General features: G+C 43.9%; 1 protein-coding gene across 2 annotated transcripts; it reads left to right on the forward strand.

The window, feature by feature from the left end:
• Nucleotides 1-90: 90 nt before the first annotated feature.
• On the forward strand, nt 91-10124 carry spred3 (sprouty related EVH1 domain containing 3). Of its 2 annotated transcripts, XM_022679771.2 has the most exons (6): nt 91-416; nt 7603-7768; nt 7856-8024; nt 8290-8351; nt 8852-9016; nt 9134-10124. In XM_022679771.2, exons 1-6 carry the CDS (start codon nt 406-408, stop codon nt 10115-10117), a joined length of 1557 nt encoding a protein of 518 aa, XP_022535492.1. In that variant the 5' UTR covers nt 91-405; the 3' UTR covers nt 10118-10124. The 2 variants fall into 2 exon arrangements, with proteins under 2 accessions (XP_022535492.1, XP_022535493.1); XM_022679772.2 differs by lacking the exons at nt 91-416; nt 7603-7768 and having other exon boundaries at nt 7875-8024; nt 8842-9016.
• Nucleotides 10125-12583: the final 2459 nt, after the last annotated feature.

A 12583-nucleotide genomic window follows, 5' to 3' on the forward strand; every position in this document is an offset into this window, starting at 1 on the left:
GGGGGGGTGAGAGAGGGAGGGAGGATGAGAGAGGGAGGAGAAGGGAGGGGGGAAGGTGGGGGGGGGCGGGGGGGGTTGGAGGAGGGAGGATGCTGCCGCTGCTGCCAGCGGAAAATGGCCGCTGCAACCTCGAGCCCATCCTGAGCCGCCGCGGCGCGAGAGATCGGCGGACGGAGAGGCGGATCGGATGATGAGAGCCGCGGATCACGGAGAGAGAGAGTGAGCGCGCGTGTGCGGGGGTGCGCGCGCGCGTTTGTGTGTGTATGTATGTGTGTATATATGTGTGTGTGTGTGTGTTTGAGTGAGTGAGCGCGCGCGCGTGCGTGTGTGTTCTGGCGAGAAGGGAAATAAAGCAGCCCGGAGACCGGGGGGCGCGCGGAACCGAGCGGCGCGCGGAACCGAGCCATGGAGGGCGAGTAAGTCTTTACCACTGCTAGTTCTCTCTCTCAGTGTGTGTGAGTGTGTGTGTTTGGGTGGTCGGGCTCGTGCTGTAAGGCGGATGTAGTTGGTTAAAAAAAGCTCCATTACGTAGCGGTTCGGTATCAGCAGCGCGCGGTTCCGCCGCCTCCCCGGGAAGGACACCGAGGAGCAGCGGAACCGCCGGGCTGATCCCGCTCCGCTCGCGCGGCTTAGGTACCGGATCTGAGAGCACGGACTGCCGTCGGTGTGATTGAGCTGCTTCCCGAATACGCAGCGAGAAACCGAGCCGCCCGAACCGAACCGGGAATGTAATATGTTGGAGGGGGGGGGGGGTGTGATGGGGTGGTGATGGTGGTGGTGGGGTGAGGGTGGGGGGGTGGATGAAGAGAAATACGGCGTGTTTTTTCGGCCCCGTCGCTGTTTCAGATCCGTTAACGGCGCGAGGCTGCTGCAGGAGGCGAGATAGAGGAGCGGGGAGCAGCGCGAGCGCGCGGCGGATTTTTCCGTTGTTTTTTCTGCGTGCGGCTCGAGTTTCATTATGATTTTTAAGCCGAACTTTATGAATGAAATGTGATTTTTTTCCTCCCTCTTCCTCACCCCCACCCTCCTCTCACCCCTCCTCCCCCTCCCCCCCTCCCTCCGTTCAGCTTCCTCCATCTCTCCTTCTTCCCACTCATCTCCCTGCCGTTCTTCACGCGCTCGCGCGGACGCACAGATCCGGGCTTCAATCGAACCGTTCTGATTAAATTTCATTCATAAAACAAGCAGCGCGGCGGATCCGCTGATCAGAGAGAGAGAAGGGGAGGTAGAGAGTGGTATAGAGAGAGTGAGGTAGAGAGAGGCATAGAGAGAGTGGATGAGAGAGGTATAGAGAGAGTGAGGTAGAGAGAGGCAGAGAGAGTGGATGAGAGAGGGATAGAGAGAATGAGGTAGAGAGGAGAGAGGTATAGAGAGAGTGAAATAAAGAAAGGTATAGAGTGAGGTAGAGAGAGAATGGGGAGAAGCAATTATATATATATAGAGTGAGGTGGGGAGAGGTATAGAGATAGTGAGGTAGAGAGAATGGGGAGGAGTTAGATAGAGATATACAGACAGAGTGATGTAGGGAGAGGTATAGAGAGAGTGAAATAAAGAAAGAGGTGTAGAAATAGTGAGGTAGATAGAGTGGGTAGGAGTTAGAGAGAGCTATATAAACAGATTGAGGTGGAGAGAGGTATAGAGGTGAAATAAAGAAGGAGGTGTAGAGAAAAGGAAGTAGAAAGTAAGGGGAGAGACACTGAGGTTGAAAGAAGTATAAAGAGAGTGAAGTAACAAGGGAGGTATAGAGAGAGTGGGCTAGAGTGAATGAGGTAGAGAAAGGTATACAGAGTGGTGTAGAGAGAGTGGAGTAGAGAGTGATGTCGAAAAAAGGGGGAAGGAGTGGTATTGAGAGAGTTAGAGAGGCGAGGGAAAAGTATAGAGAGAAAGTGAGATAGAGTAGAGTAAGGTTAGGTATTGAGAAAGTGAAGTGAACAGTGAGGGAAAAGGGAGGTGTCAAGTGGGTGAGGTAAAGAGAGGTATAGAGAGTGGTCTAGACAGTGGGGTAGAGAGTGGTATAGAGAGAGTTTGTTAAGGAGTGGTATTGAGAAAATAATGTAGAGAGACAGGCAAGAGAAAGGTATAGAGAGAGTAGGGTATGGGTAGGTATTGAGAAAGTGAGGGGAGAAAGTGGGGTAGAGTAAATGAGGTAGAGAGAGTGAGGTTGAGAGAAGTATAGAGAGAGTGGGGTAGAGCAAATGAGGTAGAGAGAGGTGGGGTGAGGAGTGGTATTGAGAGAGTAAGATAGAGAGAGAGGCGAGAGAAAGGTAGAAAGAGAGTGGGGTATTGAGAGAGCTAGGTGGAGAAAGGGTGAGAGAAGAAAGAGGTGGAGAGTTGCAGAAAGGTATATAGAGAGGTATAGAAAGAGTGGGGTAGGTAGAGAGGTATAGAGAGAGTGGGGTAGAGAATGGTATAGAAACAGTAGGGTAGAGAAATAGGTATTCAGAGAGTGTGCAAGTGTAGAGTAGGAGTGTTCATTGATGCTCACTAGCTTATGCTCAACCCCCTGCCACACACACACACACACACATCTCACCTCACCCCCTACCCCTCTTCTCACCATTCAGTTATTCTGCGGTTCTGCTGTCAGTGCTGTGTTCTTCAGATCCATTCCATTCAGACTCCCAGTTAAACGGATCGGAAGCTCCTCCCCATTCATAAACAGTGAGATTACAGTTACCTAGGTCACATGACCATCCGTTAAAACCCAGTGTTCTTCCTGTCATTGATATAATCATCCTCAGCTGAGCTCTCAGATCGGAAATGAGCCTGCACAAACCTTGGTTCTCCACCAGACTCACACAGAATAGTGGAGAACCCTGAATAGAGGTTACAGGAGTGTGTGTACAGGGTGATGGTACACTGTGTACATTGGAAGTGTATCAGTATCAGCTGATGATTGTTCTAAGATGAATAGACAGGTGATAGGATCCGAGCAGTATTCAATGTAGTTATATTGTGACTCCAGTGTACTCACATCCCAGCACGATTAGTCTTCTGTATATAAATATAGTTGGGTCAGACTCGTATTAGACTGTGCACTGGCTGTTTGGGCCACCAGGCCAACTAACCTTGTGTCCAAACAATATTAATTTTGATCAGTATAATTAAATATCTGAAGGGTATAGATACACTAATCTGTTCAGAGCATTGTTTTCTGTTGCACTGTATTCTTTACATTTAGTTATGTTTGGTGCCTGAGTGCACAAAATAATTTTACTACATTCTGTCATCAACTACGAGGACAGAACCTTCCTATACTTCATGTTAATTGAATTGTTAAACACTGCAAGTCAGACGGTGTGTTGTTAGTTTGGCGAGTCGCCTTTTCAGGTGTCCTACTCCCTTTAAGTGCAGGAGCGTCCTGCAGCAAAATAGATTAACTGATTCCCTTTTATTTCTGTTTATAAATATGGTTAATCTACAGTTATAGTAGATGCAGGAATCACACCAAGGGGAGTCAAATTTTGTCACAACTGCACCTCTTTTTCTGTCTCAGCTTCCAGTAACTGGTTTAAAAGTCCAAACAATCCAAAAAAGTGTTTTCACACTGCAGACAAACTGGACCATGGTTTAGTTGGTCCAGGCTGAGACCAAATTCTGGCCCTTTTGTTTGGACTGTGATTTTTGGCACCTTTCACGCCTGCTATTTTGTATTTGACCAAACAAGGTATCCGCTTTACTGTTCCAATGGATCCTATTAAACTAATCTATCTGTTTGATCATCCAGTCTCTTCATTTTATGCAGGTTTTTCATTATTGCTAAAGACTGATGAACTAAAGCTTTTTAAAAAAAAATGTAAAAGTTTTTTTCTAAAAATAATGATCATGTGTTTCTTAAAATTACATTCCAACCTCATCACCAATTTTTGTGATGCCTCTCTAATCAGACAAAGTGTGATCGGGTAGGCCCAGGATGTGAGATGGAGGCTGAACAGAAGTAGTTTTTATTATTAATAACAGTGTTTCTTACTTGTACTTTGACTTTTATTTGATAACAGATACTATGAACCCAATATATTTCATGTTTCATCTGCTCTACTTAATTTAATTTATTAATATACATCCATATACATACATTCTTTCTGTAAGCACATCTTAAGGTATGTAACAGTATGGGATTATTATCACATTTTCCAAAATAAAAAATTCTGCACACATTCTCTACTGGGGACAGGTCAAAACTGCCGATAGGTCCAGGCCAGTATCCATACCCTCTTCTTCCACAGCCATGCCTAATATGTGGTTTTGCATTGTCCTTTTAAAAATAGTGTTGTCATAATACCAAAATATTGACTTTTCATACGATACCTGCCTAAATATCTAAAGTAAAATAAAAATCACAGTGAGACAATGTTCATTCCTTATTTTAAGTAAGAACCTAATATGTTTGTGGAATTTCTTTGATAGTTAACTTTGTCCGAGAGGCCCTCCTAACCATAAAACACAAGAAAGTTAACGTTCGCTGATATTTAGTGAATTATCATGTTATCTGTGTGATGTTTGGATGCTTTAAGGAACTTACATGATGTGTTGAGGGTAGAGTTGACTCGGTCAAATTGTTTCATGGATCGACTGCAAATTCAAATGAGTGATTCAAAACAATGTTTACAAGCTCATGTATTGATATCACACTCTGACCTCGTGTAAACACAGCCATCAGGAAACTCAAAGACAACACAGAGCTTGTCTCAGACAACGGATTATATTTCAGAACAGGTGTTTGTGACTGAAAACTGAGAAATAAAACCAGTAAACCCATTGCAGAAACTTTGAAGGGGCGATTACCATCATTTCCGGGCTATTAAGCGCACCTGAATGTAGGCCACACCCACTAGAAAAAATATTTTTTACATAAACAGGTCCCACCAGACTAAAACTTGCAGTCCATGTTCTAACATCCAGTTATAACATCCAGTAGCTGTAAATATTTTGTTATATTGATGAGACCTGGATAAATGTACACACTTATCTCTCTTGAAAACAGTTTATTCAAGTAAATCAGTTATGTGAGTAAATTACTTTTGTTTATTTACAGAAAGCTTAGATTTTCAATGTTTTGATTAAACTGGCGTATTTGGGCTTCATGAAGCTCTTTAGCCCATTAACAAAAACAAACAAACGAACAAAACATGTATTAGCAGCACCGTTAAATAAGCCACAGTGTTCAAAGTGTGTGAAAAAACAGCTGCCCAGAAATAATGGTATTATTGATTGTTTTCTACAATGGATCTTTACCTGAGGACAATGATGATGCATTTTTTTAATTGTAGGATTTCTTTCTAGCTATTTCTAGCCATATGTATGGTTTCTGATGACGTGTTGAGGCATTCTTGCATTATTAAGCTAACAAGATATTTGTTGTCAAACGTGGTGCACAGTGTCAATTGTGTTAATGTTCTGGTACTATATAAATGTGGTATTTTATTATTTTAATGAAAAAGTATACTAAGATACTTTTCTAGTATCTGTATACTGTGCATATCCCTGCCAAAGATGTGGCTTTCAAGGCAGCATATGTTGCTCTAAGATCTCAGTGTACTTTTCTGCATCAAGGTTGAATCCCAGAAGTGTACAGACACACCCCCATAACATGACAGAACCTGGCTTTTGGACTTTCTGAGAACAGTCTGAATAGTCCTTTTTATCTTTGGTGTATGTGACGTCTATTGTTTCAAAAAACATCTGCAATACTGATTTGTCTGACGACAATACACTGTGTTTGGATAGCATAAAGCTTTTGTTCTGTACAGTAAAGTTATAAGTGGTATTAGTAAATATAGATACTTTGTATTGTAGAGCTTGTTGTTGATTAAGGTGTGTCCATGTGATTCTATTAACTTTTGTCGAATGCTGGTTCTTGATGCAGTGCCGCCTGAGAGATCGGAGATCACAGGTGTGTCTTTGCCCTTTACACACTGAAATTCCTCCCCATTCCTTGAATAGTTTAATGAAATTATGGGCTGTAGAGTGAAAAATATGCAAATGCCTTCCAATCCATGTTTTTAAACTGTAAATTCTCTGCTTATGTTTATGCCTTTCATGGATACTGCTTTTGTACCAAATAATGATTACAATCACCTGTTGACATCACTTGTTTAAAAACACATCATTATTGAATTTGTGAAAATCTCATACTGGTCCTAAATTCCCTCTGTTCAAATGTGTAGCAGGACTGAAATTCAGGATTGGATGTTTAATAATAAATAAATTAAAGTTGAGCAGATAAGCTATGAAATATTGTGGGTTACTGTTTGAAATCAAATAAAACCTAATAAACATTGTGCTTTTTTATTTTCCCTACTGTCCCCACATTTTGGTTGTAGATGAATTTCTTTTAATTGATCTATCCATTTATTGTCTAATTGGTTGTTTAAAGTTTGCATTTAAAAACAAACAAAAAAAGGAAAATTAAAACGTATTTTCCTAACAAGATCATAATCAAATATGGGTGTGGATCTCTCAGGTTATGGACTCTTGCCACCTGGATTTTATCTAAGCAAATTATCTGGGGTTGCTGCAGTTGGTCTGGTCTGGGTTCAGCAACAGTATGTGCTGAAAGAATGAGGTCAGCTCACTAATTGAATATACTGAATATAGACCAGGTTATTCCTTCAATGGATTTTCTCTTCCCTGATGGCACGGGCATATTCCAAGATGACAATTCCAGGATTCATCGGGCTGGAATTGTGAAAGAGTGGTTTAGGGAGCATGAAATATTAGTGTGTGATCTCTTTTTTTTGGTGGCCAGGCAGTGTATTTTGCATTGGATGTCATATTTATGTATCTGAAACCACAACAAAAATGGCAAGTTGGTATTACAGACACTTTGTCTGATTTACATTTTACATGAAGAATTTAGTTTATGCAGTATTTAGTTTATGCATTTCCACAAACACAACAGAAAACCAAAACAATATACAAAGGACACAATGCAAAAAGTTTAAAGACCTATAACTTTTACGAAAGTATCACACTTCTCAGATCTTGAAGCTGTAGCTTGTTCACAGTCATCATTAAAAAGGTCAGGTAACTCCCTGTCCCAATCAGCCATAACTCTTCTAAAAAACTGCCTATAGCACTAATCTGCACTCATCTGGTATCTGTTCCTCAGTCATGCCCATCTCTCCATGCACCTTCTCATGCCCTCTCAGCCGGCAGCTGATGCTGGCTGGCACAGGTATCTGTTGGCGGATGTATCAGATCTGGGAGTCCAGCACTTTCCTCAGAGCATGTAGTAATGCTGTAACTGGTGGCAGTTGGAAAAGAGGCGGGGTCTGACTTTACATGATTTGGAGAAGGTGTGCCCTCATCCGCACTCTCCTGTTGTTGGGGGAGTTGCAATGATAGGGGGGTAATTGGCTCAGCTTAATTAGGGAGAGAATACGAAATTAGGGGAAAAACAATAAAAACTTACTGAAAACCGTTCATAGAACATTTCTACAAAGACAAATCAGAATCCCAGCTTGACAACACATGACCTTCAAAAGGAATTATATGTGTGTGTTGGTGGTGGACTGTTCTACTGTGCAGCGATTATTTGTGTGTGTGTGTGGTTATTTCTGATGGTCAGACTATGCCCTTACACTCTGTACCCCCCCACAGTGTGCGTGTCCGAGCCGTGGTGATGACCCGCGACGACTCTAGTGGCGGCTGGGTGCCCCTGGGCGGGGGCGGCCTCAGCCACGTGATCATCTGCAGGGGGCGGAGCTCCGAGAGCCGAGGGCGGAGAGAGTACGTAATTCGCGGAGAGCGACTTCGAGATCGAGCGGTGAGTTTGTTTATGCTTTCCATGCCCTCCGTGCCTCTCTGAGCCGACAGCTTTTTTGGCACCACTGACCCCGGTCTCTCTGTGCAGCCTGTGCTGGAGTGTACCGTGCAGAAGGGGCTTGTCTACAACAAAGTGAACCCCATCTTCCATCACTGGCGCGTGGAGGAGAGGAAGTTTGGCCTGACCTTCCAGAGTCCAGCCGATGCCATCTCATTTGAGAAGGGCCTCCAAAGTGTCCTTGATAAGCTGGACAGAGGTACTGCAGGATTCCTCACTGATGCTGTGGGACTAATACAGGATATTTTTTATCAGATAAAAGCAGAGATTGGAAAACTTTGGTGGTCAGAGATGTAACTCTCTCATAATTAAGTTTATGGAGTTTCCTATGTGCTTATTTAACATAAAAACAGTTATATTATTGCATTTTATGTACATGTTTACATAAAATATACAAAGATAGAATTTTTGTAGGCAAGAGAATCAAATTTTCTGTCAATTTCTCCATCATTTCTGTCTTGAAGGATCCGACTCGCCTTCATCCTCCACGCCAGAAGAGGGAGACACTGAAGACGACGGTCAAGCAGTGAGTTTATTTTATCACCTCACTACTTTTATTACATCATCCAACACAGGCCTGAGTCTGGTCCACAAATCTAGGCATTATTCAGCCCTAGTTGCAACACTAATGTAAGAGTTTGATTGCATTCAGCCACAGAAGCATTAGTGATGTCTGGTACTGATTATGGATGATTAGCTGAAATCTCACTGCAAATCAATTCAAATTTATCCAGTTTTCTTGCTCCTGAGTCCAGTACTGGTACTCCCTGTCTATGAGGATGCAGGTTGTTTGTGCACAGCTGATTCCTGCCATTAGTGGCAGCTGACCCTCATAGGAGCTGGATTCACTTATTAGAAGCAGCATCTGTAAACTCTTGGACAGGCAGCGTATCAGTGCTGTAAATCAGGCCCAGCAGCACTGTGTATTATTAGCATATTTGTGTTAAGTCTGTGCCTTGTGAGGGCTCCTTGTTAGCATTAGCATTAGCCGGTTCTGCATGTTTGATGACTTGCAGTCTGTCACAGTCACACACAGGAAGTGAGTCGTCCTCCAACAGCAGGAAGGAGATGTTGCCCAAGCCCATCACCATTGTGACCAGCGAGTCCTCCTCCACCTGCTTTGTGCGCTCCTCTGCGGAAGAGTTTGGGTATGGGGCGGGGCATGCTGTCACTACTCAGACCCCTGCCCAGGTAACACCCCTTTCACCTGCCCTATTAACTTTGATTATAGCTACAGCTGTTAAATATTGGCCTGTGTAGGCATGTCCTTTGTGGTGATTTGTTCTTTCGTCACTTGTTTTTGTCCAGGTCCACACGCGACCCACCCAGCACCAGCTCTCACAAGTGGCGGCCGTATTGAATCCTCCGGCCCCTCCGCCTCCTCCACCTGCTCCCCCGACGCCTCCGCTGGCACCCCCAGCCTCCTCCCCTCTGTCGCCTCTGTCCCCCACCATATCCTTACTGGAGGAAGGTGACCTGCACAGTCTCGACCCTTGCAAGGATTTATGGGGCTCCCGGGGTTATGAAGACTACCGGCGAGCTGGAGCAACGCGGACCAAGGTGGGGGGTCTGACAGGGGGCGTGGTAGTGGGTGGTGGGCCAGACAAGTCAGAGCTATGCGTGGTGCGCTTCGAGAAGGAACTGGCAGGTGTGGGAATCACAGGCTGTGAGGTTACCGTCATGCTGGACACCAAAGGTTCTCAGCACCACTCTTCTCCTACCTGCATGCCTAACGCCGTGCCGGGCTCATCCTCTGCCGGTGGATCGCCGCAGGAGACAGGCAAGGGCTCACCTTCGCCGTGCTGCATCCATACCTCGCTTGCCACACCTCGCTCTCGGACTCGTAAGAGAGGGGGTGGCGCCGGCACCAGCGGGGGTGCAGACGCCATCTCACCCGACGATGACAGCCCATGCCCCCAGGGCTCATCCTCGTGCTCGTCCCGTTGCGTGTACTGCCGCTCGGTCTTCAGCGCCTCGGAAAACGGGCGCGGTCGCTGCCGGGACGCTCCAGACCCTGCCCTGCACTGCCTGCGCCAGTGGACGTGCGTGTGGTGTGCCGAGAGTCTGCTTTACCACTGCATGTCAGACTCAGAGGGTGAGTTCTGGGAGCCATGCTCATGCGAGGACTCTATGGGCCACCGACCACACCCGCTCTGCTGCGCCCGTTGGATGGCGCTGCTGGCGCTATCACTCTTTGTGCCCTGCATGTGCTGCTACCTGCCTCTACGCGCCTGCCTGCGCTGCGGGGAGAGATGTGGCTGCTGTGGCGGAAAGCACAAGGCCGTGCGGTGAGACGTGGTTGGGGGGAGGGTGGGAAGGCTTGGGTGGGGGATGTGTAGAGGGAGGAGACTTGTGTGGTGATTGTGGGGGGGGATGGGAGATGAAGGGGAGCACAGGTATACTGCAGTCATTCTGAGGAACAGCTGATGGGCCAGATTTCATACACTTTCATAACCACCCCCCTCCCCCAAACCCCGCCCAAAAACTCCCCCCACCCACTGCCCCGCCCCCATGATCCTCTGCTGCATTCCACTCGTACTCTACTGGACCATTAATGGAGGCACCAAGCTGGCAGCATGGCAATGTGCTGCACTCTCAGCGTCTCTGAGCTCTGATTGGCTGGAGCTAGGGGCTCGGAGGCGGTACTTTGTTTGGTGAAGCGTTGAGGGATACACTGTCATCTGAAGTGTTTTTGCTGTTAGTTTTTTTTATTTAGGGACAAAAAATACAATGAAAAAGATACAAATGATGTTTATAAGTATAATTACCATAATTTTTATTAGTATATCTTATTTTACTTGAAATATTGAGAGGTTTTTTGATAATTTTTAAGTTATTTACTGAACACACTCCCCTTTTACCTCTAATTTACTGAGTTTTACCTCAATGTTCCGGATAGAGAAAGAGAAAGAGAGAGGGGCAGTGCTGTGATCTGGATTTGTCTTTGAAGTAGTTTTGTAAAAAAACAAAGAAAAAAAAAAAAGGTGGAGTAAGAGCACATTGTTGCGGAGAAATATTTTATGTGATCATTTCACTGTTTTGGAGATTAGGGTGAAGATCCACTTATCTACTCTGGTCAGATGCTCCTCCCAATAATATTAATAGGGTATTAATAGTCCCCTCCTGTACTGGGGCAGTAGCCTCTACATCTCTAGATTTAATTTTATTCCGCCATAAGACTTAAGGTCATTAAGATAAGGCTCTAATGATGAATGATTAGATCTGGATCAGAACTGCCAGTCCGGCCCGTCCCACATACTGCCTGCAGTCCCAGTGTTTCACAGTTCGATATGTTCCCTATCGACATGGTGCCCTTACACTTGTGTACAGCAGCTCAAGAGTGTCTAAGTTCTATTCTTTCACACCAAACAATGTATCAGCACCAGAAGCTTGCTATTTATAAGCGCCTGTTTACTTCTGGACAGTGTAATATGTGTTCCGTGCTCAGAATTTAAACCAAAACTAATAAGACAGCAGCAAAGTCCAGATATTAAAACTATTTAATTAACATAAAAATGAAACATATATATATATATATATATATATATATATATATATATATATATATATATATATATATATATATATATATATATTAAAATGTTTATGAAATGAAGACATCGGGCCTATATTTACCTAAGATATCATTACAGAGAAATATAATTTGACATATTGAATTAAAACACATGTTTGTTCTGCTCATCCAGACAATGATTAAAAAATCAGCCAATATTAGTTACAAATAATCTTATCAATGCCAAAATTAGAAGCATTTATCGATTTGATTCTAGTTTTATTGCGCAATTTTGCTGTACTGAAGGGATTTTCTGCTCCCTTTTAGTGGAACTTAGATTTGCTCAGATTCTCACTGTAATCAGACCCGGATCTTTTATATGCGCTCTGATTTTATAGAGGGATTATCAAATATATCTCAGCCTTTTGGCGTATACTGGAAAAATGTGCAATTTTAGAATGCTAAAGGAATTCAGATAAATCTGTTTAAACACTGCCTGGAGTTTAGATCGGACCTCAGATCTTACACTGTGTGTTTGAGATGAAGCGGCTTTAACTTTTATTCTCTCAGAACCCAATAAATACCTCGCGCTAGAATCAGACAGGCCCCGCCCCCTCCCTGTACACACTTCTGAATGGAGAATTTTTCCGGGAAGACGTTAAACTGAGACTGTGGGAAAAGTGTACAAAGACTGACCCCGCCCCCCCATCACTGAGCACGCCCCCATCACTGACCTCACCGGACACTGGTCCTCGAGTTCACCCAGAAAGGCCCCATCCGTACATCTTAATAAATGTGCCTTTTGATTTGATTAATCAATAACGTATAATTTTCCAGTAATGACGTACCTATTTACTTATTTTTTGGGTCATTTGTTTCAGCCGATGTGCATATTTTAATATGTATGTATCTATTAGTTTGAAAAGTAATTATTGAGAAAAAAAAACATTACCTGTTTATTTATTTAATGAGATATTTATTCTGATTCATTATTTATTTTTGGAGATGGGTTTTTAATTTCTGTGCTGTCTTACTTCTCTGACTTTGTGCCAATGTGCTGCTTTGAAGTGTTACATATCGTGGGTTTGTATCATTAATTAAACCCTCATTCTATATTTTAATGAAACTCTGGCTCGTTCTGTATTCTGTGTGTTTCTCGTCTCTCCAGTCACTGCCCTGAAAATCTTTTATTACATAGATCAGTTATTGACATAGACTGGTTATTGATCAGCAGAAGCTCGACA

Source organism: Astyanax mexicanus, chromosome 9 (assembly GCF_023375975.1).
Source record: "Astyanax mexicanus isolate ESR-SI-001 chromosome 9, AstMex3_surface, whole genome shotgun sequence".
NCBI lineage: Eukaryota > Metazoa > Chordata > Actinopteri > Characiformes > Acestrorhamphidae > Astyanax > Astyanax mexicanus.

Coding starts and splice junctions, on each gene's coding strand:
- spred3 (XM_022679771.2), top strand. Junction 8,025..8,289: donor CCTTGATAAGCTGGACAGAG/GTACTGCAGGAT, acceptor TCTGTCTTGAAG/GATCCGACTCGCCTTCATCC. Junction 8,352..8,851: donor CTGAAGACGACGGTCAAGCA/GTGAGTTTATTT, acceptor AGTCTGTCACAG/TCACACACAGGAAGTGAGTC.